The following is a 25,173-nucleotide window of genomic DNA, read 5'->3' as shown; positions in this document are numbered from 1 at the left end:
AAAGTATTCGAGTGTCCTTCAGTTTTCTGGAATGCAATAGACACGTGTGTGAGAATAATACTATTGCTTGCAAGACATTGCTGTTGGTTTCCATTCATGAGGTATGCTGACGCGATAATTTACAATCTTGATCGAAATATGTTTTAAACTATTTGTAAATTCAGGCTTTCAATTCTGTTCTTTTTCCGCTTTGAACTAAAAAGAGAAGCAATTTTCGATATTTGTTTAATACCATTTCTTTTCACAATCTTACTACATGTATATTCATCCATAATATTAAAATTTTAGCAAATTGCAATGGAAAGATACAGATGGAAAAATTTTGGCATTGTCTTTATAGAGTAACAAAACACGCAATTTTTATCCCTCACTTACTAACCGTCCCAGTCAAAGGCACTTCTCTTCGAATTTCAAAATCGTATAGTGCCAAATAGAATGTGACAAATCATGCCTTTTGGTAGAAAACATATATACATATGGGTATTTTTTAAATTCATTCAATGAGAGAGAGAGAGAGAGAGAGTAAAACATATATTCTTAAAATATGCAGGATAATTATTGATTCAGCTGGCATTGGATTAAATAATTAAACACTTTAACACTTTATTTAATTATTTGTGAATATTTATATATTCTAAGAGTTAGATCAATAAGTTCAACTATCAAATATTAAGTAATATTAACTGAAGGAAAAAACCAATTAATATTTACAAGTAAAAATTAATATTCCGAAATTTTACGATTATACTGTTCTACGTTTAAATGTACGGAGGGGGGGGGGGGGGTACATTTATATGTATAACAGAATTACCCCCTCCCACCCCCCCCAAAAAAAATAACAAAAAATTTTTTTTAGAAAAAAACAAAAACAAAACACCCCCTCAAAAAAAAAAATACCAAATAAAATAAAAAAAAAATAACTAAATAAATAAAATAAAATAAAAATACAAAAACCCATCTTCGCTAGCCAAGGGTTTTTGGGCCACTTTGCTCTCCCAATAAACGGGAGCAAAGTGGATCGAAATCCCTTGGCTAGCGAAGATGACAAAAACCCAACAACAACACAACAGCAAAACACCACAAAACCCCTCAATCTAATAATTCATAATTTGCATTGTTTATACAGTTACCTTTTAGTTTAGAAAAATTAATCAACAGGCCATGTTCATAATGCGTCTATAGTTTGATGGTAAAAAATCATCGTCTCATAAACTACACGTAATCTGATAAACGATATTCTCTCTTGAAACAATCTACACCCGAAAGAATAAAAAAAAATTATCCAAAATTATACAGCAAAATTGATCGTACGAAAAAAAGAAAACTTTCAAAACGTTAATTATCCAAGGAGAAAAAATCCAATTTATACATCTAAGAAATTGAAAGTAAGTTATGTTTCGTTGTTAAGTAATACTATATACTATATTCGCCCGTTTTCTTTTTGCCCGTTTCGCCCTCGTTGTCAGTAGACGAATTTAAACCGGAAATTTGACTGTCTCAAACGGTCTCCTCTTTAATACAACTGTGTCTGGACGAATTTAAGACGGGGCAAAAAAATTTTCACGTGAAGAAAGACGAAAATGACCCTGCATACAGTCATGTAATAATCTTTTCACACAAATAAACCTGCTTGTCTTTATTTGCACACAATTGATATACTGATACATGATATTCCACATTATTGAATTAACTACCGGTATAACGTTTAATAAATTAAGTACAATGTATAATTTTATACGGAAGATTCATGACAAAATTCATCTGGTAAAGAATGCATAATCTAGCCTCTGAATCAGAAAACAAACATGCATCTTTACCATATAATAGTAATTGCATTTGAAGTTAGTAAATTGGGAAAATTCCTTCAGATTGATTAATTAATTGGTGTTAATTTATTTGAGCAGTTACCATTCTGAATAATTGTTGACATATAACTGAATGCATGTGCAATATTTTTCATCCATATACGCCCTCCAACAACTTTGACATCAACCACGCTGCAGCGTAAATAAAGAAAATAGCATGTCAACGATGTGTGAAATTTTCCATCTTGAAAACGCTTCGAATATCGTTTAATGATCAAGGACAGAGAGGCCTATAGTTCGTGATCAATGTATTTATTAAGTTTTTTAATGCTTCAATTTAAACAACGTGACATGAAATACACACAAATGCCCCGGAATTGGAGACGACCCGGAATTGGCGACTTCACTGTACATGTGTGTTAATTAAGAAACAATTTCAGTCAAATTGGCTACCAAGAAACAATGCAAGATTCCAGGTTCTTCTTGCGTATTTGATCAAATCTTTATCGCTAGAATTTAGATCAGGAAACTTTGGCATCATAGTGACTTCTGTCCGACAAACAATGTCTGAAAACCTGCCCGTGATGCGATTGTATTCAGAATGTTCTTTTACCGTTGCCACATCAATTTTCATATCGTGCCATACACTGCCTTCGTCAGAAGAATCTGTGCAGGGATATGAATACGAATTCACTTGTTTTTCACGCACAAGTGTAACCCTGTCTTTGAAATGGGGCGAAATGCAAAGAATATCGCCTCGTTTTTCCATCAGATGACAGCTGTCGTCAAGAATTCCTTTCAAGTCACTCATTTGCCGTATACTTTCGATGTCAAGGATTCTTCTGGACTGTAGTTTGCAACGGACATCCAAAGGTATCTTTTTTTCATTGGACTTCAGTCGTATAACGTCTCCGGCTAGCCATTTTAAATCTGCAAGACGGAACTCGATGAAATTCATGTCTTTATCTAGAACACATGAACCTGTGTGAGGTTTACCGAAGTCAGCTTCACCAGTATAGAGGCTGACGTAGTACTTATTTTCCATGCCGTCTTCCTGAAATCCAAATTTTTCCAAGAACTCCTTTACCCTTTCTGGGTTACATTCGGATGGTATGAATGAGCTACTGATTCTTCGCCCCCTCGAACCTACACTGAGATTATTACGAAGACTAGTGTAACTTCCACCTCTCTGACGTCTCACTCCGTTTCCTCGTGATGTTTTATTTAGTGAGTGGTATTCTTTTCTTTCAATAAACTGTTTGCGATGCAATTTTTCTTGCATATCTTTTATAGGCATACTGGGTTTATCGACGTCAACAATATACACATTGCCAAACGTCATCACAAAGCGGAGAATGCCGTTAAATGTATAATCATAGTTTTCTCTAACAACGTTAATCTGTTGTAGGAAAACGTTTTGAAATATCTGACAGTCGGGGTCATTGTCGTCCACATGTTCTATGGACGGCTCAAACTTTCGAACGGCGCATTGCAAGTATGGAAGATGTACAGCTTCTCGGTGCTTATGATGCTCTTGAATCAATCCAGTGTAGGGTTTAAAATCCAGCATATCATCTGTCGATCTAGAACCTTCAAATATAGTCACATAAGCTCCTTCAACGAACGCCTTGTCTCTGGAATAGGTTGTTACGAACTTGGATGATTTGTCTCCAAGGTCTTGTAACGATTTGTTGACCTTCCAGAGCTGCTCAGAATTACCCCAAGCTTCTAATATCACCCCCTTAGTTTCTCTAAAGTTGGCTCTCCGGATTCTAACTATTGCACCCGTTTCCTTAGAAAGTCTTCTTTCAGTGTATGCTTCTGCAAACAGAACAGAATCCCAAGTATCAAGTGGAAGGTTTAAAACGAGATGATTCTCAACAAGATCAACATCTCCAAAGAAGTTATCAATCGTATTTCTCTCAGCTATTTCTTGATAACCACAAAGCATCTCATTTAGTAGCGCCGTTGTATTACTTTGACTCAATGAGTTTTTGAGAATGTTAACATTTGGATCTTTATGAGATGGATCAGAAATAAATTTGATCATTCCTCCACTTGCTTCGGTAGCTAGAGTTGCTCTGTACTCTCTGAAAAAATACATCACTACTTTTGCCAAAATCTTTTGATTGCTTCTTGAAATATCATCAATTTCTACCATTTCCACGAGGTCTAATCCAGAAGAATTTGCTAGCAGTGTTTCGGGAAATGAACACTTTAAATCTTTCTTGAGATCCTCCATGCTCAGTATACATTCAATAATGACCATTGAAAAAGTTATTTCATCAAAAATTTGTCTTGATCCCAAAGTAATAGATGTTCGCCTTGCCCAGTCTAAAAGGAACATAATTACCGGAGCAATCGCTTTGTTTTCTCGCACAAAGTTTGAGAAAAAAACTGAATGACGTAAAATGTTAACGTCCTTTAAAAATCTGACATAAAATTTGGTGTCATTGATAGAAATTCTATATTTGTGATTAAAGCCCCTCTCAACATGGAAACCACTTTTAAAAACAACTTCTGAATGTTTTTTAAGTAGTTGCATACTTGCTTTTGTGCGTACTAATATAAATATCTAAAGTGTTTTCATCCTCTCTCAACCCTGTCACAAATAGTCAAATTGGAAAAAAAGATGCTCCCTTGACAGGTTCAAGAATACGAAAAACAGTATTCCCAAAATGTTTCAGTCTTTGCAAAGTTTCATGCCTTTGATACTTAGTAGAGAAATATCGACGTACTATTGACGATCCTATTTCAAATAAATTGTCAAAGTCGGTTTCATCTTCGTCTGTTAGGTCCTGTGGCAGCAATTGTTCCCTCTTTTCACTTTTATCCTGTTTCAGCAAACCTATCACATCAGAGATAACCCAAGGAAAGCTTAACAATGGTTCAGGGTTATCGAAGTCTCGACGATAAGTCACAGCATACCATGCTGAAGCCTTCCTTAGTATTTCACTCTCACAACGGTGAAAATCAATGTTTGATTCACCTCCAAATTCGTAAAAAAAGCGCTCTCTTGTATGTTTACACACAACAGACATTTTCATTTTTATTATTTTTTCTATTTCATATTTTTCATCTTTCAGGCATCCTCGCTGAGGATTTAGTCTTCGAATTATTCTAGAAATATCTTCAGTTTCATTTTCTATTCCATACAGAAGCAGAAGTTGTCGAACCTTTTCATTGTAAGTATTTCTCGCAACAACGGCATCGTCTTCATACTTTTGCCAGTCAATCAAAAGCAGATCTTTATCTGGAACAATACTTCTAATTATTTTGGTGTGGTCTTTCTGTCTAGTTTGTGCTTGTTCAAGGGCTCTGCACTGCCTGAACAATTTCCCAAGAACCTTTTTCGACAAATACTGTGGTTTATCTGTTTTCTGCATAAAATCTGGATATTTATCTAATTTTAGGTCTCTAAACATTTTTGCTGGTTGTCCAGTTTTAGGAAAATCAACTGCATCAGAATGCATTTTCGCTAGCTGCTTGCAGGCATCCGTAAAAATGCTTTTCATATCAGCATGCACAACATGTGCGTTGGCAATAATACCTAAGTTGTCATTTTTTATATATTCTCCAACAAAGTCAATTATGTCATTGACATTGACCCTACAATGCAAGTCTTTTTTATTTGCTTTTGGGAAATCCATAGGTTCTTGATTTTTAATAACATTGTAAAACTGGTCGTCCCAGCTTACAAAATACATGTCACCATCAAGATCCGATCCCGACATTTCATTGGGATGAGGTCGTTTCCCTTTTTGAGGAAATACAATGCAATCAAACATGTGATGTAAGGCAGAAACATCTACAGCGACATATTTGCGCAAATCCCCGGGATGAAAACAGGGGTTTTTCGTAGCTACAACCGGTCCCTCAAGAACAATTGTGTCTTCCTGTTCCTTCCCTGGTTTTTGTGAATACTGTACAAAGACCTGGCCGTATTCTAATGTTCCTGTATCATCTAATGTTCCCATCATAATGCGCCCTTTTTCCCATGATAATTGGATCCGTGCACGTCGCATCAAATCCCGAATTTTGCACTTATAGATTGTTATTAACATGGATCTAAAGAATGGCTCTTTAACAAACACAATTCCACTTTTTTGAAGTTGTTTAAACCGGATATGAATTGACAACTGTAAAGAAGTAATATTCATTATGATAAAACATGAATGAAAACATTTCAAAATGAATTTTTAAATAACCAACTGAATTAAGATTACATATAGATACGAATACACACCGCAGATAGAACTTTAATAGCCCCCTTGTCATAGACCATCGTGTCTGCCAAACTAAACAACATCTTTTCTTGAAGTGATAAGAATACTTTATCGGCGACACCAAGTCCAGATAAAAGTGTGATTGCTTGTCTGTTTAAGTGAAGTCTCCCTAATGAATGGTACAATTCGTATTTACATTACACATTTTAAATTAAAATGATTTGTTTAAATAATACATAATACTTCGCAACCTTTTCTGAATAGTTCATACCTGGTTTTGTTACTTGAAGAATCTCGAGATTTTTCGACTCCGAATTGAATTTATTCATGCTCTCACGAATTACAAGGACGTCTTTCTCCTCACCAAGTTCTGGATCTTGTGAAACAACCCCTTTGCACCCTCCATATCGAATTTGAAATGCAGAGGGCTTCACTTTGTAACCAAGAGCTTTAGTAACCTATTTGAACGATTTACATTTATAATACCGAAACTTATAAAATCAAAACTGAAAATCTAAATCATTGACATTGATATTACGTAACAATTTATCTGCAATTAATGTTTGTCAAATATTAAAACATTTGCAATGACGTGTCTACATTTAATTAATATCAATATCGATTTATTTCTATAAAAGATTAAATAATATCATTATCTCAACAATAAATACAAATACCTTATTAGCCAGACAAGGGGATATTTTACCAATACCATCGGAAAAACAGTAGTTATTCCTCTCGATATCATCTTGATGTACTAATTCTCCGTCCTGCATACCAACATCGACCGTGTTACGTGATGCAGAAAAACAAAGACCAAAGCGTGAAACGTACGACGCAACACATTTCTCCCGTGAAATGTCACCACAGTTATCACGAATCATCTGTGCGTTTGTATCATCGTTTGGACAAAAAAACCAAAAGCCATGTTCTCGAAGTTGGCTGTTAGAACATCCTAAAAACTCATAATGACGCGTAAGGATTCGAAATCCAGCGCACAAAAATTGTTTCATTGCGCCTATAATTGAATCAAGGGAGTTAGGTGCAATTGCACTCACTTTTTCATAATCCTCATCGCGGAAAACTATTCTAATAAAATATTCTTCTGCATATTGTCGAATGATACGATTTTGAACGATTGGTTCTTTTGGATAAAATACATGTTTTGTTGGTGTTAAGACCATTCGACGAATCATGGAGTAGCCAGGGGGCATGTCATCTTCCTCTTATACGATAATTTCGGTTTTTTCAATCTTTTTAGAAATGAGACTGGCAAAGGGAATAAAAGGACGATCATTTGTCTTTGCTGTGATACGATGTAACATATCTGGAGTCAACTTCATCTTGTATCTTCTTAGAAATGACACATTCTCCTCGTTTAAGTGATCGGTGACTTTGAAACCGTGAGAACAGAGGCAATTCCAGGCATATTCCATGTCAAAATCTTCAAATGAAAATGTAATTGCCCTTTGTAAATAAGGTAACACAGTAACATCAGCATAGACGACGTTGAACCCTAGCCTTTTAAATCGGGAAATAACCTCCCATCCTACTGGATTTTTCGATTTATTTTTCAAATCATCGAATATATTACTTGGCCATTTGATATAAAAACTATTGGATCTGCCAAACTCTTCTCGCGTTGTACCGGAAATGCTCACATTTCTCACTTCATCTGTTCTATTTTCATTTATCTTTTTCCTATTGAAGATCTTTGGATTGGATTTTACATTGATAAGTAAACTTAACTATCCATAACATTTCCAAAGTACAAAGCAACATCCCAAAGACAGTCTACATAATTTCTGATCTCGTCTTCTGATGATTTGGTGTCAGGGGTTGGTGGTATGATCACTAATTCAGTTCTTTCAGAGATACATTTTGCAACCTGACGGTCAAGATAACCTACCTCATATTCACGAATTTTTGACACTTCAACCCGAACTAACCGCCATGCTTCGTTTTCAGTATTTAAATTTAAATTGGAATAAACTGTTATTTCCTTTTCTCGAATGTATTTGACAATTTCATTTCTGATAACATACACATTGTCGTTTTTTTTACAGAGAGACCCATTAAATATGTGATCCACTAAGAGTTCATACTCTTTCATACTTTGTAATGCCTTTTCTTTTAAATTTCTGAACGACTGCATTTTACATCTGACGCTCGTTCTGTTTTCACATTTGCAAATTATTTGACCAAGAAACCATTTTATTTCTGGTGCATTCCATCGTAAAAAACTTAGATTTTCATCCAGATCACACATTCCCATATTTCCAAGTCGGACTTTTACTCTTTTCTCCGTTTGTATTTCCACGAAATGTTCAGAAAGGATTTTTTCAATGTTTTCTAAATTGCTGTTTATCGGTAAAAAGGAAAAGGAATACGGTACTTTAGATCTTGAGCGTTGATTTTCTAATCGTTCTTGATACGAACTCAAATATTGGTTTAAGTCAGAAATTGACAGGGTGGAATCCTGGATATCCATGACATAAAAATATCCTAAAGCAAGAACAATGCATAAATCACCATGAAAAATGGAATCATATTCACTCTGGACTATTCGCCACTGCGACATAAACATTTCATGAAAGGCATCTCTACCATATGAGGCATTGCATTTGGTATTCAAAAGTTGTGGGATATATTTTGCAACTTTTCTGTGTTTTCCTTGACACAGACCATCGTATTTTACTAACTTTAAAATGTCCAAGCTATCTGAAGCTCCTTCAAATAAAACGGAAAATGTTCCATTCATTGATACATAACCATTTTTTGCCGATTGCAAGCTTTTTAATTTTTCTGATAATTTATACACAATGTTGCTGAGACAACTTAGTTGGGGCACTGTTCCGACTGCCTCCATTTGTAAACTCTCTTGTTTTCCAAACGATACGCTATGTAAATAAACATCAGCGCCGGAAATTTCCATCATTTTGAAACGGGCATAAGTTTGAGCATACTCAATTGAGCTCCAAGACTCGGTTGGGAGAAGTACAGATTCGGATGTTTCATGCTCAAAACCTCGCCCATGACTTCGAGAAACGATATTTAAAGACTCGGCGATTTCTATGTATTTTTGCAAACACATACAGTCAGTTCAAGCATATCTTTTACAACATACACCATAGCATATCATAGCATTGAAATCTCATAGCATAGCATTGGAATCTCATAGCATAGCATTGGAATCTCATATCATAGCATACAATCTCATAAAATCGCATTCGTCATATCATACCATAGCATAGCATACAACATTATTTTAACTTGGTTTTAAATGTTTTTATTTGAAAAAATAAATGTTTACATGATAGATTTGTGGTAAACTTTGGCTTCTTACTATTTCACTTCGAAATGTGTGGAACTCTTCTGTGTATGGAGGCGTTTTTGTTCAAATCTCATAGCATACCATAGCATAGCAAAGCATACCATATCATTAAGCCCTTCATTTCAACTTCTTATAGCATAGCATTCAAATCTCATAGCATACCATACAAATCTCATAGCATATCATTAAAATCGCATACCATAGCATAGCATTAAATTGTAAAAGATATGCATGAAATGACTGTATGTACTATATTCTTTTTATTTCTTACTAACCACTGTTTAAAGGGAGTGGGTAGGCATGACGAATGTACACAATTTTCGACAAATCCTCTTGCATTTCTTAAACAACATAACAACAGTTCTGAAAAAATACTCGAACTTAACCTGTTCCGGTCTACATACTGATTTGCTGATTCTTCTAATAGCATCAATGGAAAGACACATTCATAAATATCTATTGGTCCTCCATCGTAATTACTTTCTCGTATGTTCTCGAGAAGGATTTGCGCAATATATCTTAATTCATGGGACTTTTGAATGAAGTTATTCAGTCTTCCACACAATTGTTTTATATTTTCATCTGTAACTAAAGTCACGAATCCCTTTTCATTTGAAGATATTTTGATAGGAAAGCATATAAACCCTCTTTGAAATATGTCATGTTCAGAATAAAATGAATGATCTTGATGACGTTCCATATATCTTAAAAATATCTTGAGATCTTTTTTTTCTATTCCGAGAAATTCATTGCAGCAATTGGCTGAAAACAGTTCATGTTCAAATAAAAATTTAGAATGTATTTTCCGAGGGATGTTAGTCTGAATCACACGACGTAGTTTGTTAATAGTTCTTTTTTTATCTAATTCAGAAGACTTTATCTTCGTTTGAATACTTCGTTCTATTTTGTGAAGAGCATTGTTTCGCAGTGTTTTCAGTTTTATTTGGCATATAACATCAGCCACTACCCAAGGAAAACTCAGTAATTGTTTGGGTGTTCTGAAACGATCCTCATAAGTTACTGTATACCATGCCAACGCTTTTCTAGAAATTATCATACTCTTTAGTTCAGATAACTTTTTTTCTCCGCCAAAGTCTCTGAAAAACTCTGTTCTAGTTCGTTCAAATAAAACGGATATTTGAGACCGAAGGGCCTTTTCAACGTTATATGTTTCGCCTTTTAAGCAACCTCTTCTGGTCTTTGGTGACTCGACTAATCCGGTACACGCTTCCGCCTCATTTTCAATGCCATAAGCATTCATTATTTGTAGGATACTCTCGTTGTAAACATTCCTTTGTAAAATAGCATTTTCAATATCTATTTGTGACAAAGGAAGATCAGTTATATCACTCACACCAATACCATCGAAAAAGGCTTGAGAATGAGTTTTTGAAAGTAAAAATCGGCACTGTCGAAAAAGTTTTCCGATTATTTTTAAAGACGTGTATTGTAGCTTATCTCTTTTCATCATAAAATCTGGATACTCTTTTGGAGACTCAAAATTTTGTAATGACGGTGCATTGCCAGTCTTCGGGAAGTCCACAGCATCAGAATGCATTTTTGCTAATTGAAGACATGAACTTGAAAATATTCCGTCCATTTCATAGTCCGCAAAGACCAGATGAGTATTTGCGATGATTCCTAAGTTGTCATTTTGTATGTAATTTGCAATAAACTCAATGATGTCTGGTACCGTTATATATGATTCAAGACGTTTCTTTTTAGCTTTTGGAAAATCCATTGGAATTTGGTTTTTAATCGAGTGAAGTCGCTCATCCCAGCAAACAAAATATTCATCTCCATCAAGATCAGAACCGGACATTTCATTTGGATGTGGCCGAGAACCACGCTGAGGGAAAACAATACAGTCAACCATATGTCGAAGTCCGGGGATATCCACTGCTTCAAGTATACGAAGATCTCCTGGATGAAAACAAGGATTTTTTGTGACTACTACTTTACCCAGAACAGTTTTTACGTTTATCATAGGATGGTGCAGTTCTGTAGAATACTGTATAAACACTTGTCCGTATGCCAGTGTCTTAGTTTCGTCTGAAGTGCCCATCATAAATCGACCTTTATTAAGAGGAATTCTAATTCTTGTTCTGTTTTTCAAATCTTTAAGCTTCTGATGAAAAATACACAAAAGAAGAGACCTGTAAAAAGGCTCGCAAACAAAACTAATTCCTTCTCGGTGCAGATTTTCAAAATCAATGCCGATTGAAAGCTGAAATTAAGCAAAATATATGGAAATATATAAAAGAGATAATCACTATTCATTGCAGATTTGCCAAATAATTAATGGCATTGTGTTCCAATCATATAACTATTTAATCTTATCAAACAAAACCTACAAAATTGTGAACCTTTTTGTTTCAACATGCATTATTAACCGTCGTAAAGAGACTATACTAAGTATACAAAGAATACTTTTATCATCACTATTCGAGGTAATTTCTAAAATAGTTAGCAGACAGGCAAAATGTTTTCAGAATTGCAATTAGATAGTCTGATTTATTATATTCTATTTGATGAGAGAAGATAACAAAGATCGATATATCAAATTTTCCGTGAAAGGATCAAATCATCCTTTGGGATCCAGTTGTATGCCTTATACATGTATATATGACAAACCAGGCAAAGACAAACTAGTTGACAAAAAGGCAAAAACGCTATGAACTTAATTGTTGGAGTATTTTGTTACCGAATGTTTTATTTTTAGATAGACAAATAGATAGGATCAAACTAACCTCTCTAAGATTTACAAATGCCGCATCATTATCAAAAAGCATTTTTGACAATTCATATAACATTGTCTCTTGGAGATCTTGAAAATAATTGTTGCAAATTCCTAGTCCTGAGAGGAGCGTTATGACTTGTCGGTTAAGGTGAAGTGGAACTGCAATAAAGAAAACATATATATCTTTCAAACGACAGTGATATTTGAATTTAATATGTATACACTTGAGAAGTTTTAATTTAAAAAAATAATTGATTCCAAATTTGCCAGTTTTCATATTCTTTATATTAGTAAACTAAGATGCATTCCAAAAAGAGTTTATCCATTCGCTTCCAAGTCTCTTTCTTTTTGTGATCCATAAGATATGTCAGTTTTTTAATTACTTTTTTTATTTATATTATCAACATTTTTTAAAAATCATCTGTGTATATATATATATATATATATATATATATATATATATATATATATATATATATATATATATATATATATATATATATATATCTCTTAAAAATATAATAAAGCCCATTTAAAAGAAATTATTTGCCATAATCTAGCCCTCTTTGATTTTTTTCATCTGATGTTTATGAAGAGGAATACCATTCCATAGGATCTCCGAAATGGTGCAAAAATTATTTATTAAACCGGCTGACTTTGGTCTAAACATGGAGACATGGAGATCGTTGTTATTTTACACTTCCTTGATCTATTTATGGAGAAAAATGAAATAAAATACACCAGCATTTTAGCAAATCGTCTTTTTCAGCAGCCATGATAGTTCTCGCGTGATTGCATGTGGTATAAACTTCGGGTTTAGGTGGGCTAGATAACGCGGATAACGCAAATATCAGTGTAAATAAGCGGTATTACATCGTTCTATCACTAAAATATCATTGGCTGTTCCAAAATAAAACCGATCACAGTCAGTAAACATGGTGGACATATTCAAGTTGATATGTTGACTAACACTAAAAATAACCGATACATATTTTGTGGTTAATTGATATCCTACACAACTACACTGTTTGAGTTCTGATAAAAAAAAAATGCAAATGGTATGTCATTAATTTATATTTTGAGCCAAAATCGTTGCGGTAGTAAATCACCCCCGCACTTGCACCATGGAATTGTATCTCTGCCCCCTCCGCAGAGAGTTGCAGTATGCAGCTAACAATAAATAATTTCCTTTCTAGATACTGAGTGGGACGTTACATGTAAATATGACCATAAAAACCTCAAATTAAAAAGTCAACTACAAGCTTTATTCTAGCAATTTGTTACTTCATACAACCTCTTAAAACTAAATCAATAATTGTCACTAAATATTAATTTCAAAGTTCTCCCCTGTCTAAAAAAAAAACCACTTGCAAGCCATCTTATTTTGTGGAGAGAAAAAAATCCTTTAAAACATAATTTATACATAACTAAGTTTTCAATAAAAATGTTATATTATTGAAATTCATGTTCTTGTGAAAAGATGACTTTGATTATTTTCCTCGTACTAATATAGTGAACCAAGAATGATTTTAATATATTTTCACTAAATAATTTACATAAAATTGATACTCATATATTTCTGTTGGTAGATGACCCCAAATATATTTCAGATAACGGATATCAATAATCCATATTCAATATACCTAAAGGAGACTCTTATTTTTAAAACCAATATGACTATTAACATTATATGTATTGTAATTCATATACAGTCTTTAATATTTGCTACGTTTATAGTGATATAGTTACACATGTAGCTTCTTGTGCCAAACCAGAACAACTCGGAAATATTCTTTCAGTTTTCCTCACAGATTATTGTTTATTAAATTGAAAAAAAATAATTAGATGTATACAAGTTAAAAAAACAAAATTTCTGTATAATATTAATTTAAGAAATTGAGGTGGCCTTAAGGGAATGTAATTCTCATAGGAAATTTAGGTAAAAAAGCATCATTTACAAACCAAAATACAGCTGTAGGAAATGCAAATTATTTACCTGGACGTGAAACCTGCAATACCTCCAGACTTTTTGAGTTTGATTCAAACTTTTTCATACTTTCCCGTATAACAATTATTTCTCTATTTTCTCCCAATGATGGATCTATAGCAATTACTCCTTTACATCCACCGTAACGTATTTGGAAAGCCGAGGGAACAATATTCAAATCCATACTTTTGGCAACCTAAAATAAGAATTAATAAAAACAATAAGGTCTACCGTTGGACACGGAAGACCTTAATCATTATACAATAATACGGATTTCAAATGTTATCTTTAAAAAAAAAAACTTTAAAATATTCAACCTTTGCTGCAAGCCTTTTCGAAATTTTTCCAATACCGTCTGTGAAACAATATCCGTTTCTTGTTACGTCTTTTTCAAAACGAACTTCTTGATGTTCTTCAATAGTTAGTGTATTCCAAGACGACGAAAAGCAAAGACCAAATCGAGACACGTAAGATGCAACACACCGTTCCTTGGATAGATCACCAGAGCTTTGTCTGATGAATTTGGCTGTGATACAATCGTACGAGCTGAAAAACCAAAAGCTGTGTTCTCGAAGTTGGCTGTTGGAACATCCAAGAAACTCGTAATGACGGTCATGAATAGTAAAGCCATTAATAAAATGTTGTTTCATGTCCTCTAACAAATGCTGAGGTCCTCTGTATTTCATTCCGCTTATTTTCTCAAAGTCTTCGTCCCGATAAACCAGTCGGATGAAATAATCAGCATTGTACTGGCGTAAAATTCTATTGAAATATACTGGTTCTTTGGACAACAAAATTAGTCTGGACGGTGTAAGCACAGCTCTTCGAACCATTGTGTAGTTTTTAGGTACTTTATTGTCAAATCCATAGCTTTCTGTCAGTTTGATTGCATCTTGCATTTCTTCTTTTAAATGAAAGAATGGTTTTCCGGCAAGATGGTCGGCCAGTGTTGTAAACACGTCGGAATATTTACATTCCTCTGATAAAATTTCTTCCAAACCGAGTGTCCTTAATTGGTTGGTTACCTTATATCCCTGACAGCAGAGAGATCTCCAGGCATAGGCATTATCAAAATTTTTAATTTCCAGATTCATTTCCTGGACTTGATCACTAACGCTCAATTGAGTATGAACAATGGCAAAGTCAACATATCTTAGGTACCACAACAATCTGGATGTTATAGGACTTTCATTTTTAAACTGTACACAGAAACTCGTTAACAGACCAAATTCCGGATACCTGGTTCCTCTGCAAGAAATCCTTTGTTTTCTGTTGTATGGATCTTTAAATAATTTTGGACAAAATTTCACGTTAAAACAAAAGATAGTCTTGTCATTCTGTAACTGCATGATACTATGTTGATGAAGAATGTAATGCGATAACTTGATCTCGATCGCAATGCCAGCAGAGATTGTTAAAACTAACACGGACGAGTCTTGTTGAAACTCAGCAACTGCTACCTCTTCCCAGTGTTTGACGAATTCAACAGGAGAAGTCATACTTCCACCCATAACTTTGACATTACATTCTACTATGGTTTCTGGAGCTCGGAAGGAACGTCTTTTCAGAGGCAAAGTTTGCAGCCACGACATTATTTCTCTTGATGGCTTATGCTCAACCCAATGATTGAAAATGTTTGTGGAGAAGGCGTTCCCCAAAGATGTTTCAATGATCCAAGAACAGCTCCTCGTGTATTTTGAATATTTTGGAAGATTGCCTAAAAACAAAATGTTACAAAACTTTCATTTCTAAATTATATAATATCATAATGGCGGAAGCTTTTTAGAACTTATCACATGCATGCAAGTCATGTGTGCACGATTTTCCGTGCGATTCTTAAAGCCCTAGGCACAACTAGACGTACTTGTTTGGTGATCGTGCGTGTGCATGTGCTACGGATTTTACCAATCCTGGCTGCCGTAACTGACCGTAGGGCGCGAAAAACTGCAACGTCATCCAAACAAACGTGTGACGTGCCAGTCATAGGTGTCACGTACAATTTTATTTCAAGACAGTATGCTACCCTCAACGTGCTATGCCCCGAGGAACTATAGTCTTACAATTATTGATCGTGCAACAGACGTACGTTCGCCTTGCGAACATTTTAACCGAAATACTATCTTGCAAGTCAATCGCGTACCGACGTCTGACTTTGGAATTGCTTCACAATAGTTGCACAAACAAATATCAGTTTTTCCAAAGAATGTTTTTTCTTAAGACATGTACTGAAATAAAATTTTATTTCTCAATATGCATTAACAAAGTAAAGATTGAAATGTCGAAAAGATCTCGAAGAGAAAGACGGCTGTTAAACTGTAATTGCTGCTGTGATGAATTGCTATTTTCCCAATGAAATTTTTTTCCATTGTTATTAATTTGGGGAAGTGTAATGAGCACGCACTATAAGCAATTGGTGTTACGCATGGTGTCAGTATAACTTACTGTGCGTTCAAATTAAACATTGATGATGAGCACAAGCGACTTGTGGTCATCGTACATTCAAGGGTCAGAGTGCGCGGGTTGCGATGAGTGAGACATCCTTGCATTATTCGTGCCTGTGAACGATTATTAAAAAGGTTTCTTTAGTCAAGCGCAACTGCCACGTGCATGTGCACTTTCAGGTATTGCAAAGAAATCATGGTGATTGATGTGCATGTCAAACAGCGACGGTAGGTGCTCATGAACATGAGCCCACAGAGCATCTATATACGTATGTACGACCAGTATTGATGAGGCTTAAATGTCTTGGAAATAAAAGCGTTTTAAAACGTTATGATTGCATCATAAAGAAACATTGTGCAATTTTTTTTTATATTTGATTTTAATTTTGTTTTTTGACATTGAAATAAAATTTCTTTTTAAAGAACTGTGCGGACATTTTTGGTAATTTAAATCAAGTTTTGCGCTTACTTTCCGATAAGCGTAAATTCCCCGAAATAATGGTGAGGAGGTCGACCTCGAGCAAAAAATAGCATAAAATGTCGCATGGGCTACATACGAAAGCCGAGAAGGATCATTCGAGATTCGAGATTCGAAATACGAGATTCGAAATACGAGATTCGAGATTCGAAATTCGAGATTCAATATCTAAATTAACCAATCAAATCATGGATCTGAAACCTGTATCCTAGCAACATCAAACTGTTCTAAAGAAAGATCATTCGTACATGCTCTTTCCTACAAATAAATGTCTTAATAGCTCTTAAATAGTGGTTATAAAATGGTTAAATTAACATTGATGAATTAACCCCACACAGTATAAACAATTAAATTAGAAATAACACTGTTGGCTTTGCGAATCTAAGTGGTTTTGTTTGCCCTGTATGTATTTTCCCCCGAACAATTTTAACCCGAAGTGTATTCGCCCCAACTGTGTAAAAATCGGCTCGCGAAGAAAGATCTGTTTAATCTAAATGTTTTAGCTATGAAACGAAACTCAAAAAAATAATCGACATGTCAAAATATAGGTTATAATAAAGTTTTAAACCATAGAAGATATAATGATTTACAACCTCAAAGACAAAAATCCAGATAAGAATAGTGTATTGTAGGGTATGGCAATGCCATTGTCGATATGAGAGAGAGAGAGAGAGAGAGACAGACAGACAGACAGACAGACAGACAGACAGACAGACACAGAGAGAGTTTTGTAGTGTCAAATTCAGTTTGATTTAGAATTTGAAATTGATTTGATTTGTTACAAGCATATATAGACAATAATTAAGCCTCTAAAACGAGAAAAGAGAGGAGGTAGCTAGGGTAGGGCAGACCAACTAGCAAGCTTTAATTTTAACGGTGTTAGCGCACCTGTGATTTACATCTCTCTCTCTCTCTCTCTCTCTCTCTCTCTCTCTCTCTCTCTCTCTCTCTCTCTCTCTCTCTCTCATCACCTAGCATTTCCTTTCCCGTGAGGGGGCTTGGGGTATTTGTGATGTCTTACATTAGCTAGCGATAATGATAAAAAAAACATGAAATTTTCTTTAAATTGTGTGCGGATCGTATACGCCAATAATCTGTTTTCAGTATATACATTTCAAGAGGGGGGGGGGGGCTATATAGTCCTAATTAATTTATTGGCTCGGCAAATTAATATAAAACTTTCTGTGTAGCTCCATAACGATGCACTGTAGATAAATTATGAGTAGTTTTACTTTTGATAAACAGGTACATATCCGTACTTGATTTTTAATTTGACTCTTATAATCGGATTTAATATTCCAATAACTATAGGGGAGGAAAGAGTAGACGGGACTTTTTTGCGCATATCCTACTGTACCATTCATTCAACACAGGTATTAGCACTCATCGAGTTCGACTTGCTTTCCTTTTCTTTCATCCACTGGATTTAAAGCTATTAATTTTTGAAAATATTTTGAATTTATGGCCTGATTATATATAAATTAGAGCTGCGCTGGTGCATATATTTACCCAAATGGACCAAAATATAACCAAATGAATCTAAAAGTTTTGACAAAATTAGTTTTAAACGTACGACTCTTTTTTTCAATTCTAATCGGGTATGTCCTTTAGAAAAACTTGAACCACACACATTTTAGCAAATAAAACGACAATTGTTTCATTTTTTTTATGGGGAGGGAGGTGGTGCCGGTAAGTAAAGGACATGTATTGCTTGTGGCAGTTGTGCTATACTCTCATTTGTTATAATAGGTAATACTACATATTGATATAAAATGAAAGTTTCCAATTACACTGTACATAGCTTCTATCACGCATTTTGACCCGTGCGATAGTTTAAAACAATTTTCAAAGCATTTAATGTAATTCAACCGATCATTTTTGAAATTTAATTTTCTGGATCCCCGCCTGATACGTCCGCCTTCTTGTATATTAGAATTACATGTACGTTGACCATATGTACACATTAACTTAATCGGCTATGTTATGGGACGATAACAATTTTTATCAATGTTTTTGCAGGATATGTGACAAATAACAGCCTATTTGTGGGTTTTTGCACTGATTATTTGAGATAATTTGCCGCCATCTTTTATGCATTCCACACACCACTCACAGTTTCTTTATTTGGTGTTCTGTGTGTATGGCGACAAATTGGTAAATTTGCACCACTCACCCCTTGTAGCTTCATCCTGATTACATTTTATCTGGCTAAGTGTAATGTAGTAGTATATTAAATACACACATCTTTGTTTGCAGTGCTTATTTACATCTTTAGAGATTTACTTACAAAAAAAGTAAACATTTGTATGACTTATATGTAATTATTGTCAATTTTGGTGCGGTGGGGGATAGGGGGGTAGGAAACTACAGAGAAACTTAACTTGGCTGTGAAACATATGCTTTTATTCTTTCTTGTTGATGTATCAATGAATGAATTATAACAAAATATGTGTACAACAATTAATTTTGAAATATTCATGCACAATCAAATAAAGGGTTTTACTGTTCTCTGCACAAGAAATCGGCAATGTGAACAAATTGGCGCCTTATCATCCCTACCTTTAATTGTAGAGAGTAGGTATCCTTCTATATTGAAAACAATTCCAAAAGTAAGACTCATAATAAGTTGCTTACTGAGGAAAAGGAAAAAAATTGTATTTATTAATAATTCCGTATGCATATGATGTGATAATATCTCAATGATTTGTTTATAATCATAGTACTAGTGTATCACTGTATGCATACATAAAAACAATAAGTAATGCTTATATTTATTAGTGAAACAGGACAGATTATTTATATTTAGATTATTTAGATACATGTACTAATCTTCATGCGGGGATCTAGAAAGGAGGGGGTCAGGGGATCTGGACCCCCTCCTCGGGAAAATTGGAGCTTATTAAATTAACAGAGTAAAATTTTTTAAAATTGGCCTAGGAGCCCCTACAGAAAAATTAGCTACGCTTATGAAGTTCTCTACCATAACCGCATTTTTACACAAAAGGGTTGAATAAACCCGGGTTTTAAACTATTACTGGTGGTGAAATACCTTAGGGTTCAAACGCATCAGGTGGAAATGCACCAGGGCAAACAAAATCACTTAGATCCGCGAAGCACACTGCATTATTACTAGTCTACTTAGATATTCTGTGTAAAAGTAAATACAAATAATTATTTAGTTAGGTAGGGAGAAGTGAACATAGCATTTATTTGTATATAAGAGCATGTACGTATGATTTTTATTTAGAACAGTTTGATGTCGCTAGGATACATATTTTCAGATCCTTGATTTGATTGGTTAATTTAGATATTGAATCTCGAATTTCGAATCTCGAATCTCGTATTTCGAATCTCGTATTTCGAATCTCGAATCTCGAATGATCCTTCTCGGCTTTCGTGGCTACATGCTTACGATTCGTTAAACTGTATAACTTTTATCTAACTAAACTCGTTGGTGTCACGTTTTAGTTCCATAAGTATAGCTCAGATCCACCATGCCGCACAGCAAGATATACTTAGTATATGGTCCGAGAATAAGTATCGCAGGCCAAATTTTAACATGGCTTCATCATGGGTATACATATTATGTTTTAAAAATAACTCCGACACATTCAAGAAAAAACATACTTAATTTTAAACTATCTGAAAAAAAACTATTTAACTTAAGAAATCTAGTTAGTTTTCTAGACACACTAAAAATTAACAATATAAAGGTAGCATTGAAATATTAAAGCACGTACAAGACTTACCTAATTTGGTGTCAATTTCTTCTTTTATTACCATGGTACTTGGAAGTTTATTCAAAAATTCTTGTACAGATTCTTCTTTCTCAAGGTAAAATATATGAAGCTCATAGAGTTCCATCTCCCTTTCATTAGGTGTTTTGTCTTTTTTCTCTGCAGCCATTTCAAATGATTTTCTAAGGACTGAACATTGATGTTGTAATTTGACAATTTATACCTGTGGATATTTCCAAGTATTTAAAAGGAAACTTGGAAGTTACTCGTGATATTCACCGATATCCGATAACCCTTTGCATTACACCTATAAAAAGTTGAAAAAACAGGTTAACATCAAGAATCATTTTTATTTTCTGAAAATATTATATGACGTTATGTAAACATCAACAACATGTTACAGATACACGTGCCTTTACAAATACCTTAGCTTTTATCAGTACAAATAATATCAAATTCAAATAAAATATACCTAGGTAGACAACAATGTCCGATACCTATAAAATGTTATCCTTAAATAAGCAATCTTTATCACACAATACACATGGTCACTATAATATAATGAAAATTGTCATCATATTGTTAATATGGGCTAAGGCTATTTTAAGATCCTCGTATTTGCGTCCTGGTAAAAGAGATAATGAACTACTTTCCTATAAATTTACAGGCAACGTTTGTTTACTGTCAAATGAGTCAGAAATAATGCTTTACAACCGGAAAAGATTGTGCAAAACTAAAAAAATATCTACGATTTATATTGTAAATTATAAATTTAATATTTAAGTATTGTTTGCACATTCATGCATACACTGTTTTATTTACATCAAACAATTATCACAGATGTAATTACATTGCAGGAAAATTAAAATAGAGATTTGTAAACTGTTATACACATTTAACACAATAACGTTGAGAAAATATGACTTTTTTTTACTCCAATACCGGCAGAACTCCTCGAAAACAAATAAAACGAGTTTCTATGAAATTTATTTCTAAATACTGAAGTTAATTTTTATGAGTAATTTTATAATGGTATCTAAGAATGTGCTTTCATATTTTAACTGGAGAAAAAATTCTGCATAATTTGGATGACTAAAACTATGCTTAGGTACTACAGAAAAATGTACGTAGTATTACAGCAATAAATAACAAAATCATCATCCATGTTAGCCAAAAATATTTTTTTTTAAAAGAGCATGAATATACTTTATTGTGGTCCTAAATGCATAGAAATGATCATTTCACAATAACTCAGTGGTTTCTACTTCTTTAAAAGTAAATTAATTGAGGTCCAGATTTTTTCCCTTTAATATTATAGATTGGGTGTAGGTTGTTTATTCATAGCCAGATTGGAAAAAAATAAGTAATTTACATATCCTTACACAGAAAATTACAGTGAGATCACTCTGACAAACAAACGTACAAATGTATACAGGTACATGTACATGTATGTACGTTTAATTTAGATTTTGAACATCAGATCAGATTTTATTTGAATAAACCGGCATATATACAATATATAATTCGTACTTGTGTTTGACCTACTCTTTATTGCTTTTTACATTCTGATAAATAATCTCCACGAGAGAGAGAGAGAGAGAGAGAGAGAGAGAGAGAGAGAGAGAGAGAGAGAGAGAGAGAGAGAGAGAGCACTCCATATACAGAGAACAGTATAAATCTCACAAATCAAATCCCTCTTTATCTTTTCAAATCACAAGGTGTTTACACTGTATAATGTCCGTAAAGCAAAACATTGTAAACAATATGTATCAGATTTATTGTGTTAGCCTTGTAGGACCTTGATTAATGATAAAATAATATTTCTTTTGTTATGCTTATGCAATACGACTGTAAATAAAAAAAATGATTTGTTGCAAGTTCTTTTTTTTAAATGTAACCAAACCTGTACAACTGTACAAGAAGTATTTTTATCAATCCTAAAGGCTGTAACGTGTAGAACGAAAACCACGAAAAATGAAAAAGCATCAACGATGAAGCGATGTGAAACGATATGAATGACTGTTTTTCTTTAAAGTTTAATAAAAACCTATACCTTCAAAGCCACCAACCAAACTAAAGTTTCAATTAATGGCTGTTTAAAAATTGCTTATCATTAAATCAGGTAACAAAATAAATCCTGAAAATTACTCATGCTTTAACTATCATAATATGTTCATAGGCTGTCTATTAGTAACAATCATTCCTGGTTTGAGGGACCTTAAATAAAATTATATTAAAATGAATATATTATATTGGTCTTTAATCAATGTCAAGATACTGTGGTTTCATCAATATTCGTTGAATATCAATTTTCGTGGATTTCGTTTTTAAGTTGATCCACAAAATTAAATGTTCATTGAAATGCAATTTATTTTAACATTTTGTATTGATTGAGTCATTGGCCACGAATTTACATATCCATGAAACTGTGATTTTCACTTTATCCACGAAAATTGATATCCTTGAATATTAATGAAACCAGAGTATTCAATTTGTCAATAAATTGATGTAGCAGCAAGACACGTGCACTTACATTATTATTGGTCATGACAAAAACAAGCATCACATGTTGAATCAATTTTTTACAACGGTACCGTTTGGAATCAAGGCTATGGAATCAAGACTATCCAATCTAAATTAAAAACTAGTACGGGCGTAGACTAGACTTTATTATTATTATTATTATTATCAATTTGTCAATAATTTGTTTGGATTTAAGAAATATTAACTGATACATAATACATCGTAAAGCTTAATGCCGTTAATTCTATTTTTAAATACATGTACAACACAACATGATTCCCATTGGGTTTTCCATGTAATATCACTTAGATAAAACTCCTGTCAGTATTTCAGTACTTCGATTTTATATGATGTTGATTTTTCGACAGCTTCCGCTTCATTCCCTCCAATAAAAACGGACAAAATCTAGCATCACACGAGAACCGCAATTGGTACTAAAGCTAAAGATTCTAGAGTATGATTACAACGCTGGAACAAAGGACTTTATTTGACATTGTCCTAAAATGGCCCCCTTAAATGAACATCATCAATTTGCTGTAATTCTTTTTTTTCTTCGTACAAATATATGTATATACGTGATTTTTGTCCATAATTTTCATTTTGATTCAAGTCCCACTATTTCGAAATTTTACATTATAAAGATAACCTTTTCCCGCCATTTTTGCATTTCTAGCATAAAACGGCTTGTTTTCAAGCAGTTTTTCTTTCAGAAAACATAGAGCGCGTGCTTGAACAAACAAAATACTTTAATCAGAGATCTATCTAGGCAAGACGCATAAGTGACAAAAATTTCCCTTGTTCAAAGCGTCGCTCTTTATTTGCCATTTGTTAAAAGATAAGAAAAATGTAAAATATTGATTTATTTTAATTGGATTATAATATAAAAATAGAGTCACTTCTGACGTCATATACTGCCAGTGCAAATAAATTAAATAAATAGGAGAAAAATATATTTTATAACAACTCTTTTAAAAAATAACATAACAATTTATTGTACCCGAAACACTTTTAAAAATGGCGAATTATGGGGGGGGGGGGCATATTTGACCCTTATCATAAATAGTTCTTTCATACCTATTTCCATGATGACTTGTAACCTAGACAGTAGATTGCTATAGAAAAGGGGTCTTCTCTACTTTAATATTTATTTTAAATGCACAATTATATCCATTTTATCATTTCCTACTAGCCAAAAAGATGATGCATTGTTACATTCCTATTTCAAATTAACTCAAAACGTGATTGTCTTGCAAAGCAAAATGATGCATTACAATTTATGAGCCTACAATTGATAAATTGTCAATTTTATAAAGAAAAAGAAGAATTTTTCATAGCTAAAAAGCCAATAAAACTTGTTAATAAAATTCTGAAGGAAAAAAACCTTTCAAACAAAGGTGGGCTGATAAAACACTTTTCCCATTTTTTCTAAAGTCGAAACGACATGTTCTATTTTATTTTATTACAGCTGAAGAGAATGAGAGCCAGCATTGGCATTCTGAATTCAAAATATGTTAATAAATCCTGAAGAACCATTTTATCGTCCATACCCATGCCATTGTTGCACATATTAGGTAAGATTTATATGTGATCTAAATTCACTGTTGTTGTAAAATAGTATTTCGAAATTTCAAAATTCTTTACTCAAATCTTCAATTAATGTATCCGAGTGGAACTGCTTGTTTTTGTTTGCAATAAGTATAATTCTACATAATTCTATTCTGTGAATATAGCATAATTGTATACAAGCCTGTATGGTTTAGATTTGATGACCTCACCATTACAGCTGATTGAAAAATGTTTAAGATTACAAAAATTTGGTACACTACTAACATAACTACTGACTAAAGTGTTTAGTTTTATTTGCTAAAAACCGATAATAGTAAACTTTCATTGTCATATATT

The 25,173-nt window shown here is 33.5% G+C and overlaps 2 protein-coding genes across 3 annotated transcripts; both read right to left on the bottom strand.

The window, feature by feature from the left end:
- Nucleotides 1-3,910: 3,910 nt before the first annotated feature.
- LOC128176907 (uncharacterized) lies at nucleotides 3,911-7,770 on the bottom strand (the record flags this gene model as incomplete). Its single annotated transcript, XM_052843430.1, is given in 4 exon segments — nucleotides 3,911-5,944; nucleotides 6,052-6,200; nucleotides 6,303-6,489; nucleotides 6,709-7,770. Coding segments are annotated over 4 exon segments (2,922 nt in total), but the record flags the coding sequence as incomplete, so codon positions are not given.
- On the bottom strand, nucleotides 7,770-20,976 carry LOC128177499 (uncharacterized). 2 transcript variants are annotated; one of them, XM_052844218.1, is made up of 6 exons: nucleotides 20,761-20,961; nucleotides 14,410-15,809; nucleotides 14,102-14,288; nucleotides 12,116-12,264; nucleotides 9,611-11,592; nucleotides 7,770-9,126 (listed from the first exon to the last, which is right to left on the bottom strand). In XM_052844218.1, the coding sequence occupies exons 1-6, from the start codon at nucleotides 20,915-20,917 to the stop codon at nucleotides 7,776-7,778; spliced, it is 5,226 nt and encodes a 1,741-aa protein (XP_052700178.1). In that variant the 5' UTR covers nucleotides 20,918-20,961; the 3' UTR covers nucleotides 7,770-7,775. The 2 variants fall into 2 exon arrangements, with proteins under 2 accessions (XP_052700178.1, XP_052700179.1); XM_052844219.1 differs by lacking the exons at nucleotides 7,770-9,126; nucleotides 9,611-11,592; nucleotides 12,116-12,264 and having other exon boundaries at nucleotides 12,608-14,288; nucleotides 20,761-20,976.
- Nucleotides 20,977-25,173: the final 4,197 nt, after the last annotated feature.

This window comes from Crassostrea angulata, chromosome 3 (assembly GCF_025612915.1).
Source record: "Crassostrea angulata isolate pt1a10 chromosome 3, ASM2561291v2, whole genome shotgun sequence".
Taxonomy (NCBI): Eukaryota; Metazoa; Mollusca; class Bivalvia; order Ostreida; family Ostreidae; genus Magallana; species Magallana angulata.
This window is presented reverse-complemented; position numbering and strand designations above follow the sequence as displayed.

Bases quoted from the DNA above. Each gene is read 5' to 3' on its own strand.
- LOC128177499 (XM_052844218.1), bottom strand. From the start codon at position 20,917: ATGGCTGCAGAGAAAAAAGACAAAACACCTAATGAAAGGGAGATGGAA. The intron at 15,810-20,760 runs GTAAGTCTTGTA...TTTTGTTTTTAG, and splicing joins AGAAATTGACACCAAATTAG to GCAATCTTCCAAAATATTCA. The intron at 9,127-9,610 runs TACAGTCATTTC...TTGAACTGACTG, and splicing joins AATAAAAAGAATATAGTACA to TATGTGTTTGCAAAAATACA.